General features: G+C 37.6%; 1 protein-coding gene across 1 annotated transcript in view; it reads left to right on the forward strand.

Moving 5' to 3' along the window:
- MLLT3 (MLLT3 super elongation complex subunit) overlaps positions 1-24,502 on the forward strand; it is a 121,696-nt gene extending 97,194 nt beyond the window's left edge. The window contains exons 7-12 of the mRNA XM_048292211.1: positions 3,906-3,984; positions 7,607-7,739; positions 9,267-9,366; positions 12,221-12,292; positions 14,084-14,155; positions 20,889-24,502. Of these exons, the coding sequence (XP_048148168.1) occupies positions 3,906-3,984; positions 7,607-7,739; positions 9,267-9,366; positions 12,221-12,292; positions 14,084-14,155; positions 20,889-21,020 (588 nt within the window). The 3' untranslated portion in view covers positions 21,021-24,502. The remainder of the gene's footprint in view (positions 1-3,905; positions 3,985-7,606; positions 7,740-9,266; positions 9,367-12,220; positions 12,293-14,083; positions 14,156-20,888) is intronic.
- The last annotated feature ends 657 nt before the right edge of the window (positions 24,503-25,159 follow it).

The raw sequence follows: 25,159 nt of genomic DNA on the forward strand, positions 1-25,159 counted from the left end.
CCATGAGTGGTTACCCTCACAGTGAAAAGCTGTTTTATGATGTTCAGTGGGAACCTCTTGTGTGAGCTACAGATAGGTTGAATTATTCTACTAAAAGCTGAGCTCACTGATAGGGCGCTTAAGAGGCAGTAGAAGCTGTAAGTACAGGAGTCCTGTTAGGGAAGAGAAGAAGTATTGTCCTGCTGGGAGCATGTTCCTCCCAGAAATTCTAAATTTGCACAAAGTGGAAGCAATGCTCAGCTATATAAGTAGTTTCAAGTGTATAGACTTCTCAGAGTGTATAGCACTGGGAAACTTATGTCTTTAGACTATCATGCATAAAAAAATAAGAAATATGTAGACTGATATGAAATGAGATATTGCTACACCACTTAATGTTTACTTCAAGAAACAATTTGTAAGCTTCCTTCAAGAATGGTTCAGGGAAAGGCAAGAAAAACCATTGTCAACAACATACATATAGATGTCTTCTATTTCTTGATGTAAGAATTAATAAGGGGCTTGAAATGATGGGGGTTATTTTTAGAGTCACAGAACCATAGAATATCCTTAGTTGGAGGAGACCCACAAGGATCATCTAAGTCCAGCTTCTGGCCCTGCACCAGACAGCCCCAACAATTTGTACGCATTGGAACAAACATGAAATATTACAGAAACAGATCTGTTATATCCTTTATCATAAACAAGTGGGTTTGCCTGAAAGTTTTTTGCAGTTCAAGAGCGAGTTGTTGAATTACTTGTAAAAACAGACAAGAATTTGGAAATGGCAGAGAAGTTAAGTGATTTAGAAAAATCACTGGTAAAAAGGATACCTTTTCAGGGAAAACTTGGGCTAAAGAAAATTGCCTTCTTTTGCTGAACAGTTTCAAAGCACAGGATCCCTCAATCAAGCCTAATAAAGAAGTCACTGTCTCCTGTGCATCACTGTGAGAGCACTAAAACAAAGTAGATTGTCGAAGAATGTCAAAGATAAATCATATCGGGTCATTGCACTAATGAACAGTTTGGGCCCAAACTCTCGTTAGCGTGTCTGTAGAAAGAGAAAACTGGTAAAACAGGAAAAGGCCATAGGAGAAAAGCTCTTCCCTGATACTGTCTTAAACTTTTATTGTTGAAAGACATACTTTAGCTAATTTCAGACCCATTGAAAAATTAAGTGTTTGGTGATTGGGAACCAGGGGATAAGAGTAGAAAGCCCAAGTGTGTAAAGCAATAAATACCGAAGTCCTTGGGATAAGAACCTGTAAAACTGTCAAAAAGCATTGCTTAAGTGACAAAAGACACCCTCTGTTAACTAGAAGCATGGGTGCTATTGGCACTAATCCACATTCATATATGGAAGGCATATTTTTAGTTCCTTCTGAAAAGGCAAGTCTTTTCTGTTAATAACATTCATTCTTAGCTTAAAAGCAACTGTTTCCTCTGGGTGCGCTCTCACCCAGATTTCTCAGTCAAAAAATGAAGGTTTCATTTCCAATACTGAATAGTTTTAATATTTATGCTAATCCGTATTTCTTGAAATAAATTTTCAGATAGGGTTGTTTAAGGAAATAATGTAAATAGTTTTAAAAGTTATTAGGAACCCTTTTAAAATATGTATGGATGATGATATGTGTTTCATAAGGACTTTCTGTGGTTTAACTTCTCAAAGTGATCTTGCTAAAGCAGAGCAAAATTTTTACCAGGAAAACATATAACTTTATGTGTATTAATATTCATTTGTTCTTGTGATACTGACCAAGTTAGTTAATGCTGGGAGAAAATTTTGACATGGAGCAATTTCACTCATATTTTCAGCCCTTGTAATGAGACTAGGCCTTTTCCCCTTCTTTCATTTCAAGTAAACTGGTTAAAAAAGAAAGTAGTGAAGTTTTACTAGTGAAATAGTCTCTGCATCTATGTGATTTTTTGATTTTTAGAATGTTAGCATTTGAAAGCTGAATATTATAGTCTTTTAGTGTTTTCTATTTTTTTAAGGGAATGGATCTTCAGTAAGTTGACATTCATGTTGAAGTTAATAAAGGAAAAATACAGTTAATGGAAATCTGCAGAAACCAGTTCTCAGCTTGTAATTTTGTTGCAAGAAGCAGAAATTGACAGATAAACCAGATGTATAAGAGTAGCCTGAAGCTAGAAGACTGAACTTCGTTTAGTTTGCTTAGTTTGCTGACGTCTTTAAAGTTTGCATTGACTCTTGTTCTTCATCACTGCGTCATCTGCTTTATATCATCCATGATTATTTTACAGCTAAAAATCTTGTAAGGTTTTACAGAAACTCAGGAAGGAAAAAAAAATTTTTTTGAAAAGTACATGATTTTTGGAGCAGTGTCAAGTGATGCTGCAGTGTGTTTCAAAAAGGTCTGATGCTGTGGACCATGTGAGAATCTCTCTCAGTACACTGAAGTGGGTTGTGTTGCTGGTTGGGTTTGGTTTTGTTGCACAGGGCTGATTCAGTTGCACGTAAGTGGCATACACCCACACAGTCAGGTATGGAGTTTGTATTTTGACTCTGTGAGAACTGGAGCTGGTGTTAATTTAAGGAGAGCAGATGTTAATGGTTTTTTTCTCAAGCATTCTGTTGCCCAAATAGGCACCTCTCATCCTGAGAAAAGGCAACAAAAGGCAGTAAATCTGCCCCCTCTGTTATAAAGGGCAACAATAGATTGATTTATGGAGAAAAAGCAGCTGTTAGCCTTAGGTAGCCTGTGTGTGTGAAAACTGAGTTTTACAGACTGGATATTTCTGCTGTCATTTTTGAGAACAATTTAGTTCTGTCTGAATTATAAGGCAAGGAGAGTCAGAAAATGTTTGTTAGCCTGGATAACACATCACGGTAACGCAGTTGTATAAAATTTAAAGTGTAAGCTGGTTTTCTTTTCAATAGTAGATGTTTAGACCATTATTTCCTAATCTGATTTTCACTGTTCCTTCTGTATGGCCACTATGTTTTGTGTTCTCAGTTAGCATCCCCTCTGCCCACATACCAGACTCATACTTTGTCTCACGTACACAGATGAGTGTGCAAGTGTGTACCACTGAGTCTGGGAGTCAGCCAAAAAGTATACGGAAACATGCAACCTGGCAGCAGGAATGAAGACTATTCAGTACTGCCCTCATAAGCCATAAACACTGAGCAAAATACACAGAATTTTTCCATGAAGTAATAGGACTTTCTCATGAATTTTAAAGATAACTTTACACATTTTAAACAAAAGTAGGAAAAAAAATGTGTAGAACTGTTTGTTAAATAATATACACTGATTTTAGTAACCCTGTTTAAAAATTTGGTTCTCTTTTTAGTTGGTAAAATCTAGATCATTTCTCTTTGTAACTAGGCATACCTTCTGGTCAATCACATTTACAATCTGCAGAGTTTTGATACATATGGAAACTGTTAGGATTAGCAGAAATTCAGTAACAGCATAAAAGTTTAATTTGAATCCCTATACTAAGACTTACTTTCTAAGGGACATGAAAGAAAACTGTCTGAGGGCATTTAGTGTGGTCTGCTCAGGTCTTTTGTTTTTCAATTCCACAATGTCATTGCTAATTTGAAAAATGTTGTGTCTGCCGTATGACAATGACAGAGATGCCTTAGGTTCATTATAAACTCATTTCAGCTCTCATGTTGTATAATCTTTCAAACAAGGCATTGGAAACTTCTTGTTAGGCTTTAGCAGTTAGACATGATGTAGTAGTGTGTATGTATGGTGAGTGCAATAGTAATTTCAACAATGTTTGCCTCACTGACACCTGAAATAAAGGTCTTTGAGTATTATTTGGCCCCACAGTTCTTTTTTCTTGACAGAACACTTTAGGCAGTAACTAACGTAAGAGGGGATTTTTTTTTGGCAAAAAAATGTCTCTTAAAATGTTATTTATTTTCTTTTTTTTTTTCTTTTAAGTCTGAACAGCCCAGTCCTGCCAGTTCCAGCTCCAGTTCCAGTTCCAGTTTTACACCATCTCAAAACAACAGACAACAAGGTACCAATAAAGGAAAAGAAATTGAACGGAATGTGTGAAATGAAGGGGCCAATAGAAACAGAATCATGGCATCTCATTACCTCTTTTCTCCTGTGTTTCACTGCCTGAACTGGCCACAGTTTTGATTTAGAGACTTTTCTGCAGTTGTTTTCAGATGTGGCTGTAAGGGCAAAATAAAAGGAGAGAGAGAAACTGTGAATCTGAGAAAAGGGTGTGAATATTGGTTGTTTTGAAGGGCTAAATACTTGCCAGTCACTTAACAGATGCTAAAACCGAAAGAGCAGCTCTTTCGGAATTGTCCTTCTGCAGGGTTAGCTGGCATGGCACCTGGCTCTATCTGAAGCTCTGGAAGAGTGTGGTTTCCCATGGGCAGCCAACAGAATCCCACAGATGTGTTTATGTAGACCCTTTCAAAGGCTGTGATTGTCCCATACTACTGGGAAGTTTTAAGAGCATACAGTATTTACTTCAGATACATGGCAGGGAAGGATGATGGTTAGACTTAAAGTTTGCATTTTGGTTTTCTGGCTAATGATTTCAGTTTACTTGAAACTCAGTAAAGAATGCATTTTTTTTCCTGGGGGCTTTGCCAAGGCATGTTTTCTATAAAGAACTTGATATTCGTTCTCCATGATCTATTAAACTACTTAGTTCCTGGTTGGCTTCTTTCCCTGGTTTAGAAGATTGTACAACTGATACATTCTTAATGAGCTTTTGTTTTGTTCTTTGGATAGGGAGCATTAAAAAAGCAGCCTTTGACTAAACAAATTCGTTTGTTTTAGCCATTTATATTCTTCAGTGGTAGACTCGATTTAGGGTTATGGCAATACATTAGTACCTCAGACACACTGATTTTAAACAGATTGTCACATCATGCATATCTGTCCTTCTGCCTTTCTGCAGGTGGCTGGTACTGATTGTCTAATGTTTTCTGGCAGTGTTACTCCATGCAAAAGAAAGCAAGAGCTGAAGTGAAGTGTGGTAATGACTGGTTTCAGGCAGTTGATTTTTACCTAAGAGTAAACAGATACACTTCCTGCTGAACCCCCATTTTTGTTCTCATGAAAACCTCCTTAGTGGTGTCACCTGTCCATTATAAGCCAAATGACTTGGATACCCACTTCTGCATCTGTTGTCTTTTGCTGGGGACAAACTTCTTGACTTAATGGTTTCTTCTGAGCAGACGGTCCCATCCATCTCTTCAGGATCATATGTGACATATCACAGATTGTCTTTCAGTTCTTTATACCTTCTCTAGAATAGATGGGACATTTGTCCTCTGATGTGACCAGCTCTGAAGTGCAAATGGTATATATATGTCTTCTCTTTTTTGCCACAGTAAATAGTGGTTCCTGCTTCTTTCTGGGAGTTCCAGAAACCCCAATTAACTAAGCGTGTTCATTGCCCAGGCCATGAATTTGTGTATCAGAGGTATAGAGCACCAGACATACCATGGCATGTTCACCCTGTATGTTGTGCTCTGGTCAGAAGCCATGCTTTTTCCCTTAACCGGAAGTTACTTGCCAGGTCTCTTGGCTTTTTTTTGGTTGCATTTAGATTCCAGTGCTTACTCAGGTGTCAAAAAACCACAGCATGAACTTCCTTCACCTCTTTTTGCATAAGCAGCGGGCTAACCTCAGGTTCCTCAAGTTCTTCTGTCCTTGGGGCTTACTTTGATATTTCTCTGTTTCCTTACAAAGAAAACTTGCTTATGGGCAACTCCTAATTTTCAGTTTCTCCTTAACTATTCTGATCTCTTAGGTGGTAGCAACTTTTCAATCCTTTAAAAAGATTGTTATGGAATTTTAAAGTAAGTGTTAGCAAGGAGCAGAAAATTGCTATCCATGCTAGAAAAAAAAAAGACCTAAAAATTAATGCTTTGCTGATTGCTAGAAAAGTCTGCTGAAAAGTTAGCTAGCAACGTGCTTTTCAGGCTCCCAGACATGCTCCTCCACTAAGGGAGAACTTGTTTGAATGACAGGTTGTTCAAGGCTTATGGGGCTGTCAGTGATGGATGTCTCTCAGGAGTCCAAGTTTCTTTTTATTACTGCTCCTATAAAAGCCCTTTCCCTCCTTCAAGGGTCAGGTGATAACTTATTCAGCCAGACTACAAGTTGTCATATGCAAACAGCTGAGTTTTGTCTGCCTGAGATCCAAACAGGGACAGAAAATGGAGCACAGCTCAGCTGCTTCTACATATCAGCAGTGGGTGAGAAGCACTTCCATGTTGTCACCTGTACAGATGTCTGGTAAACCAGGAATTTGCCCATCAGCACCATTTGGTTTGGTGTGAAACCAGAGAAAAGGTTCAGTGCTCTGAACCTGTCCAAACTGTGCCAATTTACAAAAGTTCTGGTGCAGCATTAGTGATAAATCAGCTTTGAAGTCACTTGCACAAAACTAATCAAAATGCCTATGGCCTGAACATTTTTTTACGTCTGGAATAGTCCGTAAAACTGTTCCTCCCATGAAGGGAACACTGTCCCTGTTATGAGTATGGCACTGACTGACAGATGTCTGCCTTCTCTGCTGGCAGTCACCAGGGAGGACACCCCTTGACTCAGTTTCCCCATTAGTAAATAGAGAGTTGAAAGTTTCATCTCAGGCTCACTTTGTTCATGTTTCTTACTTAATTCTTCGTACTTTGTTTCTTGGACTGAAGGAATTACACAACCATAATATTAATTGCTGTTCCTACAGCCATCACTGGTGCTTTCAATTACTGCTTCATGTCTCAGATGGTCTGTACTTCATAGTTAAATGTCCTGTGGCAACAGGACATTTTACTTTCCTCCCTCTTCTAATCTGCTTTTGCCCATTCTTATTTCAAGTAGCTGTAGTGTTACACTTTCCAGATCTATGAAACATACTCCTCTTGCTCTGTCTCTTAGAGCAAAAAGAGTAAAAATCAAAACCCAAACTGAGTTTAATGCAGTTTTGTGAGCAAGTCAAGCTTTGTAAATGCAGAAAAAGTGATAATACAGTGTTGGGTAGGATTGATTGTACTTAATCAACATTGGCAAAGTGCTTACTCAACTTGAAATTGACCCTGAAATAATGGGAACAGCTGAAGTTAAATATATAAAAACCAAGAAGACAAAATGACTGCCTTGTACAGTATAATTTAGTCAGAATGATTTGTTAGAACCAACTTCTCAATACATGGCTTAACCTAACAAATGTACTAGTACTGATCAATATGTCCCTGTAGATCTTTACTCACATATAATGCCCTTTGAGAAAGCAAAAAATACTAAACCCGAGCAATGCAAAAGAAGCATGCTTCTAGCAAGCATACATTTCATGTCAATTTCTCCTGTCATGGCAGTATTTTACTTACTTCAGCTATGATCTAGGTTGCAAATTGTTCTAACACTTGAACATGTGAGTCACTTCATTGTCATGAGTAAGTCTGTTGAAAATGACTGAGTTGCTCCTGTGAGTAAAGATTCACAAATAAGTGGACAGGTCCCTGCAGTATAAGCCCCCAGTGCATCACTTAATTTGTTTAAGACTTTCCTCTCTCCACACTGTGTGGGGAAGGTAGTTTTCAAAGCTGGGTGAATTGCCCAAAACACGGGGAAGTAAACTTCATTGTACTTTATTGTCTCTGTTGTTTCAGGTCCATTGAGGACTATAATGAAAGATCTGCATTCAGATGATAATGAAGATGAATCAGATGAAGCAGATGAGAAGGACAATGATTCTGAGTTGGAGCAACCTGTAAATACACGAGGAGGAAGCAGGAGTCGCAGGTGAGTGTCTTGTGATTGCAAGTAGCCTGCTGACCAAGACGTGTAGTGCTTGTTAGTTACAAGGTGAGGTCTGATGTTCTCAGAGTGCTGCATAGCAAATGGGCAGAAAATTCACTCTTTCTAGAGGAAAAGAGCCCCTTTTAAAAACTAACAGAACTAGCCATTCCTGATACAAACTCTTCCTGTACTAATCAATACGGTTACGATGATCCTCATTTGTTTGACTTCACTTGATTTCATGCCTTTGTGACTTGAGAGGAGTTATAATTGCTCTCTGGCCCGAATTAGAGGAAATTGTCCTTCAGCTGTTGAATGAGCTATTTTATACATAGTCACAAGACCGCTCTGCTTACCTGTTTTAGATTAAGCTGTTAAATTGAATCTAAATCAATGAAATTTGAATTTCAAGTAAATTTTGTGCTGCATGCAGTAAATAATGAGTAAAAGTGCATCAGAAGGTAAAGCAAGCATCTGTCACAGGAATTTTTTTAATTTTTGATTTTTAAAAAAAGCTTCTGCATCCTTGCTGCAACCTTCAGAGGGCATTCCAAAATTCGTCTGCTGTTCAGGCAGCTTGAAGCTCCATCTAAATGGTGTTCAAAGTTATGGAAAACCTGAAACTGTCTCTCTCAAACACATTTCATATTAGATTCTTTATGTAATTCAGGGGGTTTTACGTTAGTGCACAGCACCTGAGTACCAGTGCCAGCTACTGCTTGAATGGGAAGGTAATAGGAGAACTTTAATAAATGTCAGCTTCTTCCCTGATGTACTTTAGCAGCTGGAATCAAGGAGAAAAAGACCAAGATGACTAGCAGTTTGAGAACTTGTTGGTGTCAGTGATTGGGTAAAGGATTGTTCCAAGCTCAACTTGTCTCCAAGTGTGGAGATTTTGTTTCAGTTTTTTAATAGAACTGTAAGGCTGTTATTTCTCTGTGTCTTTTTATCCCAAAAAACTAATGGGGTTTTTCCCAACAAAAAATATTCCCTGTTGTTTGTAAGTAAATGAAGGGTGAAACTCATTAGGACCTGGGCTTTTTCATGTGACCTCTCCTGAGGTGCTAAGTTTTTGAATTTTAATCAGGAAAAAGTGTGTTACAATAAACAAGGAACTTTTCAGTAAAACACTTGTTCAGGTGGGAAGTACAGCTGTTTGGAAAGCTTTTAGAAGAGCAGAAAAGTATCCCTAAGGACCACTTTCTTTCTTTGACATAGATGTGAACCGAGATAGGGAGCAGCAGTTCAATTTTGTAGGTGTTTACCATTTCTGTAACATTAGCTGCTGTTAGCTGGACACTTCATCCCAGCCAAGTGCAGGCAGGCAGCCTCCTTCTTTGTGCTATGAAGAGTTTTTTCTGGAGTGCAGCCCTGCTCAGATGCCTCTCTTCCATGTGACCTTGATTAACAGTAGCTTGCTTAGCAAGGGATTGGTCATTGTAAGTCTCCACCTCAAAGTCCGAGGCTGGCTCACCAGCTTTGACAGCCCTTTGTCTGCAGGTGTAATGCTGTGGCTCTTTTTTTCTGCAGGGTTAGTCTGAGTGATGGCAGCGATAGTGACAGCAGCTCAGCTTCCTCACCGCTGCATCATGAGCCAGCACCACCTGTACTGAAAACCGGCAACAGCCAGGTAAAAAAAAATGCAGTTTGGCTTTGTATTAGCAGTAGATACAGTTAGCATCAAACTCAAGAGTTTATTGATTCATCTCTTCCCCTCCCCCCCACCAATGTTTATCTAGAAAGTTACAGTATTTTTTTACTGCAGTAGAAGACACAATAGTTTTTACTTTGCATCAGAGTACTTGTCCCACATTTGTAAGAGCTAACATGGCTGTTATTTCTGAGGTAGCAACATAGAGGAGTTTGGTTTTTCAAAGAAAAGAAAGTAAATTACTTGAAGTTGCAAAATACTCCAGGGATAAATGAGAGTTAGCTTTTGGGAGGTACCTCACCCCCAGTTAGTAAGACTCTCTAAATATAAAATTAAGTATAAGAACTTACATTCTTTACAAAATAAAATACCCCATTTGTCAGTTATTTTAAGGAGTCATGATTCATTCCCAGTGTCAATTGTCATACACAAAGCTGTCAGGACACTTACTGGCAATAAATGGCTACTTACGCTTATGATATAGTTAGAATAGTGTCTACGTGTACTAACACAAGTTCATGGTTTAGAGGGTGAGTTTCATGGGTGGGTGTTTTCTATCTCTCTTCTCTATAATTGCTTCAATTATCTGGCAGATATTATATACTTGCTCTTGTTTTTCTATTAACATTTCCAATGCAAGCTATAGTACAAACCTCAAATATTATTATACATGTTAGCTAAGTTCAAGTACACTGGGGGAAAAAAGCCTCACTAACTTTGGAAGTTACTTTGTGCACAGAGAGAAGGTGATTCCATGTCCAGAAAATACTCTTATTTTCTGCTGCTGTAGGCTCTTCTAAGTTGTCCATACAAAAGTTACAAGTTTTTAAGATATAGTATTGAGGTATAAAAGCTGGCTAATAAGGATAAAGAATATTGCATTTACTAGACACATAAGCACAAGAAAAATAAAAAATCTGTCTATGGCTTGTTTAATGAGGATTCTAAAGAGCCCAAGTAATTTTTAAGTAATCATAAGTCTCAATATCAGCAGCCCACTCAGATACACCTTTTGTGTTCCTTTGCCTGTTGGTGATGTAGTAGAAGGTCTGCCTCCACATTTAGACACTCCAAACAATAGCTGTGTGCCAGCTAAAATTGAATGTCACAAACCTTCTTCTTTTTCTTTAATTGAGCTAAATTTTGTAATCGAGCTGCAAATTGGAAATTTCGGGAAGCATTGAGAGAATTCAAATTGTGTGAACTACAGCCACATTTGAAATCTCTTCTTGGTAGCGTAGTGCTGCTTTGCAGGATGATATCTTTTACTGATTGAAATCAGGTTTGTGTTGACTAAGTTCCTTTATAGAACTGAAGAGCTAAGACAGAGTTAGTATTTGTATAAGCTTCCTCAGATGTGATTAGTGCTGTATCTCATCTAAACAAGAGTGCTTAAGATCTTAAATTTTAACTACACATCAAGAGCACTGTAAGGAAGCAGCTTTTTCAAATAATATTGTGTTCGTGGTAAGGTTCTATTTGAAACCAAGAATTTTCTTCCTGTGAAAACAATAAAAGCATCTAAGAGGTTCTGAATCCATGACTAAAGGTCTGGTTTTTTGTAGGGTTGGGTGGGGGTTTTTTTCAATACAAAACTTTCCTTCTCCTGGCCTACACAGCAGTAACCCCAGAAGGTGTTGAACAAAAGGACTAGAATAATTCCTCAAAAATATATGTTTTGATTCTGAACATGCACCACTCTTGGCTAAGTAAATCAAGTAAGGTTAACTCATATCTGCAGTCATTCTCTCTAGATAGGGAAATAGCTGTCTGCCAGGTGTATTCTTAAGATGCTGGTCAGCCTGGGGAGCATATATGCAGTTTAGTCATTTAAACCAAGGGAAGTAGAAATGAGAGACGACTTGGGGAAAAATGTCAGCAAGGCTTCTAGAAGACTTGTTCTTACAGGCTTTATTTCCTTGTTTTAATTGCTGAGTTTTATCCTGTGTTGTGGCTGTTCAGTATGGTTTTGGAGTTAATCATGCTAGCGATGTTAGTCTCACAGTGAAGGGTGAAACGTAATCTCCCATTATCTGTGATTACTTAGTTTTCTTTGATGTTTTTCAGAAGAACTGGTTATATTCTAGGTTGGGAATGATATGGTGATTTTTCTTTTAACTTCAAAAAAGTGTTCTCTGTGGAAAAAACTGAAAGAACAATCAACAGTTCTTTTTCCCCCAAATATTTCTGCCTTCAGTCCTAAAAGTTTCAAATCAAGCATGGTGTCCTGCTGCTTGCTAATGTGCTCTTCTTGGATCTGTTTCAGTATCAGATGAAGCCATCTTGGTTTGTATGTGTGATAGTAAATAGATGTGAGTGGCCTTGAAGGAAGGGTACCATATAAGTGCAAAAGAAATTACTTTCAATCGCTTTGTTTTTCAGTTACAACTCATGCAGTCATTTCAAGGACTGTTTCAAAACCTCTGTTGTCAAAGAAAAGAGATAGCATTGGGGGGAAAAAAAGAACAGGAAAAGTACAGTGATAATGTGACATTTCAAAGGCCCTGGAGAGACCCTCAGCATCATCTTGTATCTGCCGAGTCACTTCCTGTCCAACCAGCACGCGAAAGATAGGGGAAAAAAAGTGGTGGGAAGGCTTTAAATGACATGAAATTTCTCCTTTTAAGGATTAATAATATCACTATCACCTCATTCCTGTACCTCAGCATTTTCTGCTGTAAGTTACTTTTTGTTCTAAAAAATATGAGTAGGTTACACAGATTAAAGAATGAAAAGCTCAGTTTTGAGTTTGTGTTATTAACAGCAGAATTTTCCATATATAATTGTATCCAGTGACACATTTAATTTTTACAGTATTTTCTTTCTTTTCCAGATATTAGAAGTGAAAAGTCCAATAAAGCAAAACAAAGCAGATAAACAAATGAAGAATGGGGATTGTGATAAGGTAAATAATGATGAGGTAGCAATAAAATACTCCAGAATACGATACTAATGTGCTTACCAAATGCCAATCTTTGTTACAGAATGAAAATCTTAGTACATCTTTGATTTGGATTCATTTAGGTGCAGATCTTTCTCTGTTTTCTTTCTGTAATTCTTTTAACTTCTCTCCTATTTTGAATTTTTTTTTCCCTCTTTTCAATCAGGTGATTTGGCAAATTTCACCAGCTGGGAATCTGCCATCTGTTTATTTTATCTGCTCTCCACCACGAGTTTGTATTGTGCTTCACAGAGGAATGAGATGTAGATGAGAATTCACAGATGCATTCCTAGCCAGGAAATCAATCAGTTAGGGAAACAAAAACTACATCTATTTTCCAGAATCCTTTCTGAAGGCTGTGCTTCGGGAAGTGGCAGTGTGGTTTAGCGTGTTAACTAAAATGACATGAAGCAACTGTTACCATTTAACACTGGGATAGCTTGATTTGTCTACTGGTTGTGGGCAAGAGCTCTCAATCCTTCCATGAGTGAACATAGCACAATTGCCCACTATGGACAAGTTTCTCTGAAGGCTCTTGCTGGTATTAGTGTAGATTTTGTGATAACATGAGGCAAGAGATGCAAGTTGCAGTATCTAGATTTTTATCTGCGTACTCTGATCTTTTGGTTTGCTTTTTGGTTGCTTAGGCTGAGTGCCATATCTCTCTCTGCTTACAAGCAAAAAAAAAAAAGGTTTTGATGGCTCAGGCTGAAGGAGAAAGTTGATAACAGGGGGGAGAGGTGGGACATGTTTGTCATCCCAGGGAAGAAGCACTGGAATTTACCTTTGGATTAATTTTGCTTAGCCTTTCTCTCTTTATATCTCCCTGTTGACACAAAAGAAATAACTACATACCTCTAGAGAAAAAGTTTGATTCAATTGTGAGACTTTGGGTTTGGTTCTTACGTGGAAAGGTGGGATATGTTTTCTAAAGATGGTGTTTTGGCATCCCCAGTCTTTTGATGCTTTTTGGCACAGTTGAGATACAGAGATTATCTTCGACAGCAAATGACCACCTAAGAAGATTTTTGTCAGCGTCAAGTATCTTAAAAAGCCACAAAAATTTATATTTGGGTTGTATTGAGCTAGGGAATGCTGACTATTAATAAAAAAATACACCTCAAAGAAGAGTTTGGTCTTACCTCAAGTCCTGTGTGCAGTTTTGGGTGACATACTCTGAAGAAGGATTTAAAACTATTAGAGAGCATCCAAAGAAGGGCTGCAAAGATGGGGGAAGGATCTAGAGAGGAGGTTTACAAAGAACAGCTGAGCTCACTTGGTCTGTTCAGCCTGGAGAAGAGAGACTGTGCGGGGAGACCTCATTGACTGAGAGGAGGAGGAGGGGTGGGCACTGGTCTCTTCTCCATGGTGACCAGTGACAGGACCCGAGGAAATGGCATGAAGCTGAGTCAGGGGAGGTTGGATATTATAAGAAGGTTTTTCACATAGAGAGTGGTCAAGCCCTGGAATGGGCTACCCAGGGAAGTGGTCACAGCACCAGCCTGATAGAGTTCAAGAAACTCAGACAATGGACAATGGTCTTGGACACATGCTGTCACCCTTGGTGCCCTGTGCAGAGCCAGGAGTTGGACTCAATGATCCCTCTGTGTCTCTTCCAACTCAGGATATTATATGATTCCAAGATTTAAAATAAGATTTCTATTTGTACTGGTTTTGAAGTCATCTGAAGTTTATGAATTACATTGCTATGACTTAATTAACAAGTTGTTTGGGGGGGGGGGGATTTGTTTCTAGGCATATCTTGATGAACTAGTAGAGCTCCACAGAAGATTAATGACACTGAGAGAGAGACATGTACTGCAGCAGGTGAGGAGCACTCTTATGCACTATCACAGTGTGCTTATTGAAATTGTGAAGTCACATCTCTTTTTTTGCCTTTATTTAAAACTCTGTAATCAGGTTTAATAAGCCTGTATAGTCCACAGAAGTCAATTACTTCTTACACTGCAGCTTGGGGAATTTTTTGCACTTACTTTACACTGTGTTGTCTCTCTAAATGACAGATTTTAAAAAAAACCTAAAATTTAAATTTAAGTTTGTTGTTACGTTTCTTAACATACTATATCAATAATTATGAAAACAGGATGAGACAATGGATATAGCTGTGCACTGTCACTTGATAAAAAATCTTGTTGCCTCTTTCCTGAAAATGACCAGCCTTGTCTCAGAATCAATCAAAGTGGTTTTTTTTCTATGGCAAGCAGAAAACATGGAATTCAAAGCAAAGTCCACTTTGAAGAAAAATATAATATATTCGTTGAGTCTTCTGAAGTCGTAGAACGAGCAAAATATGGACGTGTACAACCAAAAAGGCTTCAAATTTATTGAAATGTTAAGCAACAGTAAGAGCAAAGAAAGTATTCTTGGTTTTCAGTGGGATTGTCAGGTACTATTGGGATGCAAATTGTGAAGATTAAACAATAAGCACTGTCAGCAAAGCGGGTGCAATTGTAGCACAGATGGTTTTATCATGTTTAGCACAATTATGTCCCAGTTTCAGAGATGTTGTAAAGAGGAAAATTTTTACCACTTCTAAATGATTGCAATCACTTGTCAAATTTCTCGACTAAGTGTATTAACAATATTTTGCAAGCTCCAGCATTAACCACTTTGTTAGTTCAGGCTCAATATTGTGAGTAAAGATGAGGAAACTATTGAGAGGTCACTGAAAAGAAAAATCTTGGCTAAGGATATTCTTAATTAAAGATGAATTCTGATAGCTTTGTCAGATTTCATCTTATAACACACAATGATGCATATTGGTTACCCTTCATATTTAGTGTATTTTTGCCTTCCAAGTTTCCTTTTACTACAAAGGCTTTAGTTCAAAGCATGCTTTTGGAGTGGTGGCAAAGCCAAATTTTTATCTACATTGGGAAATTATTTTGCAGGAAGCTAAAAGACAGGAATTGCAACGCCTTGTCCACTTCACATTACTCATTAATTCTCAAAGAGTTCACATGAAAATTGAATCCGGAAAAGCCTCTGTGTTGTAAATTCACACCCTATCTTTGCTTCCTGAGCACTTACTTCCCCAGTTATCCAAGGCATAGCTTCCAAATGGTATCGCTTCTGATACACATCTGTGGCCAGTACTGCTGTTATCAGCTGTCAGTGCAGAACTGAGCCACTGACCCAGCCTGGGCAGTCAGGCCATGAAACCAGCTTTCACTGGGGCTGTATAGACAGCCTCCAGACCAGACTGTAGGGCTTAGGTGGCTTCATGTGGAATTTTGAAAAAGAAAATCAACTTCAAAACATTTTATGCAAAGCAGATATAGCAACAAGCAAGAAACCTTCTTTTTTTCCCATTATGGTGGTCTAGAGCTTTTGAAATCCTGACAGGATAAGCCTGGAATAGCCAGATCTGACTCCACAACTGAGCCTGCTCTGAGCAGGGGCTGGGACTAGCAAAATCCTTTCCAATTGGAATTATTCAGCCATCCTAAGAAATATTTTCAAAGTAAGTAAAGTGCTTCGAGTTGAACCCCTCATTCTCTTTCTCACTAGCAGCATTTATTTGGTGATGAAGAAGTATTTGTCTTTGTTAGAAAAATAATGGGTTTGTCTTCTAAATTGTCTTCATTCTAATATTGGAGCACTGTTATAGTAAGCTTTGTGGGATGTTAACTAATACAAGGAAAAATCATATTAAAAGAAACATAACTGAGCTGGAAAGTTAGAGTATCCTATTCTGAGTAAATGAAAAAGAAGAGTATATTCTTATGCATTTTAAGCTAGATGGTTTTTTTTCCTCTGGAGACTACTTATTAAACCAGAGAAAGCCTTCATTCACGAACTTTGCCTCATAACTTGCATTCACAGTGAGGTATTTTAATGCTGTAATCCATGATTACTTACACATTATTACTTGTATTATGAAGGTTTGGTTGATGTAGAACTGGTGTTGCCTTCCTGGGGGAAATTGTTCGTGCAGATTGTTTCCCGTGGTTCAGAGAATTTGCAGGCTGTTGGTACAGCCCCAGTGAAAGCTGGATTTATGGCCAGACTCTGCAGGCTGGGACATTGCTTCAGTTCTGCTGGTAACAGCATAATACGGGCTACAGAGGTCTACCAGGAGTCAGTGGAAGAGCTAAGTTACTTACCAGTAGTCTGTTAGCATGTCTTCACTAGTGAATGGTCTATGCTGCTATAAAACGAAACACAGCTTAGTTCTAAAACCTTTAATCCCTTAATATTCTGCAATTCATTAATTCATATGATTTTAACCATTTACAGAAATATCTTCCCCATACTGAATGGATAACTTGCAGAGAATCAGTGCTTCTCTATGTTAAAAATAATCTGCCGTTCCATCTTAATGTCCTTATTGCTTTGCAGCTATGTAGTTAATGTAAAATACTTCCAGTATGCACAGAAATTGAAAAGATACAGAACTGAGAAAGTTTCTAGGAATTACTATGAAACTTCTAGACTAAGAAATACAAGGATATAGAGATTGTTGGAAGTACAGAGGTGAGAACAGCAAGGTGCAAAACTGCATAACGGGATTATGGTTACTGCGTGAGAAGAGGGATCAAATGCAAAAATATGCAACAGAAAATTGTAGACAGCTGCAAGCATTTTAGAGGTAGTGTTGGTGTGAAGTGGGATGGTGATGGAGTCGTGTGTTCCTGGATGGCAGTTGTCATCTTGTTAGTTTATGTTAGGGCAGGTAAGTCTCTTGCACACAGACTTTGAGAGAATTTTCAGAGAAGGGACTTGCAAAAGAATGGTGAAGGCATTGATATGATGTAAAAGCACCGGCTTCTCAATCTTACACTGAGGGACATGAAAAGGATTTTTTTTTTTTTTTCCAATCCCAGTTGTTACCAAGTCCATAGGCATGACAGGAAACAGGAATGCAGCCAAATTGGAAATGAGAAAAATGTATCTGTTTGTGAATGTAGCTCTTTACCAAGAGAGGCATTTCTCTTTGAGACACTTTGTTAAAGGAAGCTGAGAAAGGGAGAAGACAGGAGAGATGTGATACTGCACTGCAAGTGCCTAGATACATAGTGAAGTAATTTTGATGTTAAACGCTACTTACAGACATACAAGAATTTCCTGAGAGGGAGAAGACATGTGAAAAAGAACATTTGACCAAGAAATTAGTCCTTTGAGAATCACCTGAGCAGTTCTTATATGAATATTGGACCTTGTCAAGACAGAAACTGGTCTGAAATTACATTTACAAACAAATTTCTCTACCACATCTTCCAGTGTAAAGAAAAAGGTTGGAATTTACAGTGCTGAGGCTTTTTTTTTTTTTTTTAACTGAGTCTGCAATCAGATGTTAATGCTGCATGTCCAATATATTCAAATTTGGCTAGCTAAAGCAGTGTTTCTAACTCTGCATTTTCAGTGCAGAAAATGTTAGCATGACCTCACAAAAGGCAGCAGCATTTCTGGTAAGACTTTGTATCTTATTTTGAGGCATCAGAAGTCATATCTTCAGCGGGTAAAAAATCTGAAAGCCAGTGCACTAGGCAGCACAGGCATAAGGAAAAAATGAGTATGCAGCATGGCAGAAAATTACATTGCTCATGTCCACAAGGTGCTTAACTTTGGTTTGCAACTATCTTCTTAGAATTTTCTGCCAGGGGCAGCTTGGAGGTCTGGAAACTATCACATGGCCTAAAACCCTCCATAAATTGAAAAATGACTGTCATTAGTTGCACTTTGGCTTCCTTATACAAACACACTCATTTGCTTGTTTAAAGGCTGATAAATAGTTATACTATGATGGATAATGATGAAACTGAGCTGGAGAGACATTATGTAAACAGAGACATAATTTACAGCAGAAAAGCAAAGCTTATACAGCAGGAACAAATGGGGTATTTTTGTTCTTAGCAGGCTGAGCTCTCAGAATAAAACATTTTAACTGTATTTATAATGTTAGAACTGTCAGACATCCTAGCAACTAATCTTAACCTTTTATTCTGTTTGAAGAATTTCTGAATAGCACAAGGATGCATATGCTAATACTAGTAGTAAGTCATGAACTCCTCATTGACTGGCACACAGGCAGGTGTTTTTCATTGAGCTGTCTGGGTTTATCTTGATACATTTTTGTACATCCATTAAAGCCTTTGGGGTTCATTTCAGTCATTTGCCAGGTGCCCAGACATAGCGACTGTATCTCTCTTGGGGGCTGGATGAGGGATATGTTTAAAATGTTTATGTTTCCCTTGACCTAGAGCTTAAAAGCCCAAAGTGGAACTTGATCAATAGAAGTCCTTATCCATTTCTTAAAATATGCAGTGCTGTTTAAAAATACATGTGTTAACGCTTTTGTATAATCTTTGTTTCTAAAATCAAGTATATTGCAGTGGGGGTTACTCGGGGGTGGTAGTCTTCCACAGTAACACAAGCAAGCATTAGACAGAGCTGTTCAACATAGCTACATTTTCTTGGCCTCTGCTTCTGTAAACTTCTTGTGCAGCCGTTTATTTGTCTCACTGTGGATATTCAAAGAGCATTCCGAAGATTAGATTCCGAACTTTTACAAAAGGAGGTTGGATTGACTGCTTACCTTTGCTTCTTTCTTAGATGAGGCTCAAGAGAGTGCCAAAAATGAGAATAACAATACATATCAAAGTTTGCTTCTGGTATCAATCAGTTTTTCCCACTGGATTTCTTTTTCTCATGTCAATTGCAGAACAGTAGGGGATGAAAAAGTGTTACAAGAATCTGTGAATCAACAAGTGAACAAATTAAGTTAGTCATTTTAGATTAAAAATTCCCATACGGAAAAGAAATTGAAACCAAGAGGTACAGATTTAAATGACGTGTTAATAAAAGCAGGATTTTTTTCCAGTACTTTAAGAATTTTGGACAGCTGCAAACCAAATTAAATGGATTTTATTTTTATTTTTTCCCACCTTTGAAAATAAAAGGTGATTGAAAAGGGAGATTTTCATTGTAACAAGCATTTTCCTTTTATTATTTCATCTTGTTTCCAGTCTATTTAATCTGTCCTGGGCTGTGTCATTCCATGCCTGACAATACACATTTCATATTTCATTTATCATCAACATAGTCTTTACTTCTGCGGTCTGAGAATAAAAAATAATCTGTTTATATAATGACATGGAGAGCAGAAAACTACAAAATGTTTAGTTTAAATTCATTGTTCTTTGTGAAGCTGGTTATTCCTACCATATTTGTCTTTTTAAGGTACATTCTATAACCCATGTGTGCATACATCTGTATTTGCTCCAGCTGTGGAAAAGGAATTGCAGTCAGAGTAATAAAGCTCAAAACAATCAAGGAATATCTTGCAGTAGTGTTTCAGTGGAGGTGCCTGTGGAAGCCCCAAAACTAAATAGATTTCAAATTGGACGTTGCAGACAGGACTTGGAGTGCAGCCTGAGTGCTGCACAAGGGGTGGCTGGAAGGACTGAGAAGAGCAGTGTTGCTCTGTCGGTCCATGAGCTACCCAGAGGCTGCTTCAGGGTGGGGTACCTTTCTGTGTGCTCTTGGCATGTCTGTCTCAAAACAGCACGTAAGAGATTTATATCAACAGTGTGTTGGCGCTGTGTTAGCCCTCCATGACAAATAATGCTTTGGCTTTTCAAGATGCTCAGTGTTTTTTCCAAGGTAGGTGTGCATCCTGGAACTTAACATATCTGGAATTATTTTTACAGCAATTCCGTGTTGAGTATGAGCACTCTTTAAAATTATAGGCTACAGTTCAGAGACTAAAAATGTCACAACTGCATAAAGGCACAAGTTAGGTATCTGCTGTTGATTTCACAGAATTGGAGGATGTTTGAGGTTGGAAGGAATCTCTGAAGGTCACAGGGTCATGTGGAGCCAGTTGCCTGGGACTATGCCACGTGACTTTGCAATATCTCCGAGGATGAAGACCCCACAACCTAAGTGATGTTATGACCTTGCTAGGAGTCCTTCCATGGTTGATATAGCTAAAAAAAAAAGTAGATTTAACTCTGTCACTCAAAAAGTGACTGCTAGTGTGTGAACTAACAGTTCATGTAAGAGCTCTTGAATGTATTTTTTGTTTGATTATGGACTAGACTCTCTAAGGATTTATTTCTTTCTCTTGCTTGCAGAAAGGCTTATGCCAATTATTTCCTACTGTAACCTGCTTAGCAGCTATGCACATAATAAATATTTCAGAGATCTACCTGGGATTTTTAAAATTACTTGTTTGAGCTTAAGGGTATAATGTTGCCCCCCCACCCCCCTTGTTTTTTTAAACTGAATTAGAAAATAAGCAGATTTTCTTTGAACATTTGAAAAATACATTGTCAATGCTAATGTTTGCTGGAACAGCAGATAGGTATCCTGACATTATGGTTGATGATGATCTAAAAAGAAAACCCAAGGTACTGTAGTCTGGACCTGACATAATGCATGTCAGAAAGGAAGCAAATGATAAGGATAATGGTTAAACTTGCAAATATTGGGGCAGTTTGACTCATTTTAGGCCTTTCGCATGGTACTTATTAATAATTTCACTGGGCATGTAAAACTACTGGAATTTCCAACTGCATCTTTTCTTTTCTTTCAGATAGTAAATCTTATAGAAGAAACTGGACACTTTCATATCACAAATACAACCTTTGACTTTGATCTTTGTTCACTGGACAAAACCACAGTCCGTAAACTACAGAGTTATCTGGAAACATCTGGAACCTCCTGAGGATTCAGCATATGGCTGCATCAAAAACTGTTCTTTAAATGACATTTGCAGAATGATGCGACCAAAATGGAGGGGAAACAAACAAAAACCTCTTCAGCTTTTATTTTTCCTTAAAGCCAGTCTCTTGATAAGGGAGAGAAAAAGTGACGAGACTCAGAGGACCACTCTTCTCAAGAAGAAAATGCTCTGGAAGAGTTTGCCTGGATAGCCTTGAAAAACAAACACAGGAAAACAAACAAAAAATACTTGTTCCTAATGAATGTGTATGATATCATGTATCTCTCTCTGTGGTGTTCAAGTCCACAAGATGAATGCATGTTCAACACACTGCCTTACTACATAACTGATCTATTTATTATTGCATACATGTATCCTAAAGTCAGTGAGTCACTGAGTGACACTACCAGATATTGCAAGTAGTGGGGTCTCTTGTGTGCTCTTTTGATGCAGTACTTTCACAAGCCTAGTAACATTATTCATATTAAAATGCCACTTCTTGCTGTCTTTCTTTAGTCAATTAAAACACTACAGTCTTGATTCCACCTCTGCAGTTCCAGGAAACAAGATAAAAACTTGGTGACCAAGCAGTGGTCCTATATTTCGTTTCCTGTCTACCACAGTGGGTTGGACCACAGCAAGCTGGACTACAGGTCCTTGATTTTATCTGCCTACTGATATTGACCATGGTTAAAAAGTGCACCAAATAGGTTCATATGACTTGCTGTCTAGCTTCAGTGAATAAACCAGTAAGACTTTTAACAAAAAATGTTATGTATACTGTCCTGAATCTGGCAACTCTTGCAGTCTACATTCTTGTGTCCATTTAAATGTTGCAAAATAAAATATATATTAGAGTGAAGGTGTTCTGCAGGAGCTCATCATAGAAGAAAAAGTACTGGTCCTGTCTTTAAAGAAAATGTTGTAGAAAATTCTAAATTTGGAGCTATTTATTACTTTGAGTTTCAACACTCTTCTGCTGCCAGTGTGTGATTCACTTCTACCATAAAACTTTTTGCATAACATTTTTGTTTGTTCATATAGTATATGATCTGCTTAGTTTGTTTTGGGGATTTTTTTCTTATTTCATTTGTTTTTTTACAACTGCTAAATTAAAACCTTTTATTTGAAATGAAAAAAATGTGTTGTTATACAGGTAAATGTTGGAATAAATACATGTATGATATCATCTAGATGTGTGTGTTTATATATATATGTATACCACACCTGTGTGTGTATATATATATATACACACACACACATGCATATATGCTTTTTAAACTTTCCAGATTTTGGTATCTGTTCAATAACCTGATTATGTTTCCAGAAGAATTTTTTGTCTATAAAAATGAGTATTCTTTCACACCATCCATCGTTTCTTAAAATCAGGATCCTCATTTATGCATCAAATGAGAGTATGTGTACTCAGTTTCACATCAATGCTTCATGCTCTCACATTGCTGATGGTTTCTTGATGAAATCATCATCCTTATATTAAAAATCCAAATTCCTAAATGAAAAGAGAAAATAATAATTTTTAAAATACTTCTGGATGCAAAGGTTTATTCAGGTTTACCAGACTAAAAGATGTATCTTGTTACTAGACAGGCCAGTATGTCATGTGTATGCTTATATGCCACATGTAGTCTCTATGTGTAGAGCTGAACAGTAGTATCTTTATGACTTACTGTTTCATGTGCACAGTTTGTGCAGCACTGAAAAACTATTGGGGTTATTTCTTATTCAGATGGTGAATCTCAATACTGTTTCTTTAAGTCCAAAGAAAATTTTACACTTTACTCTTTTTGAAAGGGCACGATACGTATTGGGTTTGGGGGCTTTTTTCTTATTTAAAATGTTGTTTGATCATACTCCACAGGAAGTCCTCCTTAGGCTTCCGAAGAATAAGTGTACTTTTTCAGTAATGTTATGACTCTTATTGATGATTGGCATGAAGCATACTTGAAGCGTTATGTTGTTCTTTTAAGTCCATGTCTTAATGTGCAATTGGGGAGGGGATGGAGGAGAGGGAGTGTAATGTTAACTTTACTATTGACAGAAGGCAGGTGACGATGGGGAAGGGAAAAGGGGTGCATGTAAAGGGGATAAACTTCAATTTTTATTGATTGTTTTATATAAAAATGTTTGGTAATCTAAAAGCAACCTTAAAAACCTTTGGTCTACAAATGTGTGTTCAACTTTCCTGTCTTTTAGTTATACCAGATGTATATGGAACTTTGTCCATTTAGACTTTTCTAACTAAGTCTTGTGGTAAAGACTCATTGAGTTTCAGAAGGGGATACTTCTAGTACGACTATTGCACTGTTTTTTTAGAAATGGTGAAATGAATCATTTTACCCTTAAAATACCAGATAAGCTTTATTATACACTGAGAACAGGGGGAGAGGAAAAGAGAAACTAGGTGAATAGGCATAAAAGGGAGATGACAGCAATTACGGTATCAAATCAGTGCTGAATTTCATGCAAGCTGTGGATCGTCCTTAAACTCTTAAATTTTCTAATTCAATGAGAGAGAGAAGAAAATAGACTGTTGTTGTCAATGTGTGTGTTGACTTTTTCACGACACTCTGATAGAAATAGAGTGACTAAGTTTTGATCTAAATTTTAAAGTTAGCTATTTTCATCTAATTTTGTATATGGAAACAAAGTAAATATGTTCACCTAATTTCAGACATTCATATTTCTCTTAAAGGAAAAACAAGAAGATACCCTTTAGAAGGGGTAGACCCGTTAAGAAGTCTGTAACATCTATGAGCATTGATTTTTGGGATGGGTTAGAGTGTTTTGGCAACAAATGTTTTGGAGTTTACTTAACATAAAGCTGTTTAAAACAGTTATATGAGAGAATTTGGACCAGACAGGCAGAGATTAGAAGTAAATTCCAATATCTAACGTAATCCTCAGTGTGAGTCACTGTTACTAGAGCAGTAGTTGTATCCAGTAGCAAAGACAGTTTTCTCACTAGTAACTTTCCTCCTCAGAAAGTGGATGTCCAATTGGGTAGACAAGTTTTGGTTTTTTGTTTTTTTTTTTTTTTTTACAAAATCTAATCAGCTGAGAGGCTTTACAAAAATTTCAGTATCATCTAAATTTGAAGGCCATCTTAGTCCATGCTAAAGAAAAAGAGCTAGAAATGAGGAAGGGGCCTCCTTTCCTCCTCTCGTACACTGAAGTGAAGAGAGTCTTCCAAGGTAAAACTAAACCCGTGCTCAGTCTTCAGCTTTGGACTGTAAGAAATGGTTGATCATTTCTCTCTCTCTTCATTGGTTTGGTATTTAGGAAAAGTCTGTGCTTTCAATTTCAGAAACAAAATGCACACAGTACAGTGCATTTGGAGAGCCCAGTGTATTTCTATTAAAGTTACTTTTAGTCTCTGGGAAGGAAATTACAAGTTCTTGGGTTTTGCCTGACCCATTGTTCTTCTTTCCCATTCTCACAGTGAAATAAAGTACTTTCACAATCTAGTTTGAGTTCTTGGTCCTTACTTGGTACAATCTTCCTTTCCTAGAAGCTATACCAGTGTTTTGGGGTGTCTTGAATGACCCATTGATTTCAAGACCTGTTACTTAATTTGCAAAATTGATGGGAAAGCTGTAGAACTGTCTGAAGTGAAAGCTGCCTCGTTCATTTGGGGTTTTTGTATGCATTATCTTACTCTGATGATAGGATGTTTGATTTGTTCATATACACCATATCCCTTATTTTACCACTTGCAGTTTAATGACAAACTATCTTTTAGTAAACTCTTATTTCAGTCTACAGAGTCTGTTTTGTGTTTGCTCATTGGTCCGTGGTTTGCAGAAACTAAGCATCACGATGAAAATTTTGTTGGGTTTTCAGCCACAGCAGGAGCTAGCAGGAACTACAAAAATAAGCAGTGAAATAAGACATGTTCCAAAGTTCAGCAAGTGTGAAGCATGTGTTTTAATGAGTCTTGATGGTTTTCTTAATTGTCAAGCAGTGTACAGCAGAATGTAGTGTACACCAGGAAGCTGTTCTGTACACTGTACGAAGTTTTACTGCTGCGCATAAAAGCCTTACTAACAGATAACAGCGACTAAAACACATATATCCTAAAACATGTATATCTGCAGTGTTTTAGCGCATGCTTGGGAGTTAAT

The sequence above is a fragment of the Corvus hawaiiensis genome, chromosome Z (genome assembly GCF_020740725.1).
Source record: "Corvus hawaiiensis isolate bCorHaw1 chromosome Z, bCorHaw1.pri.cur, whole genome shotgun sequence".
Lineage (NCBI taxonomy): Eukaryota > Metazoa > Chordata > Aves > Passeriformes > Corvidae > Corvus > Corvus hawaiiensis.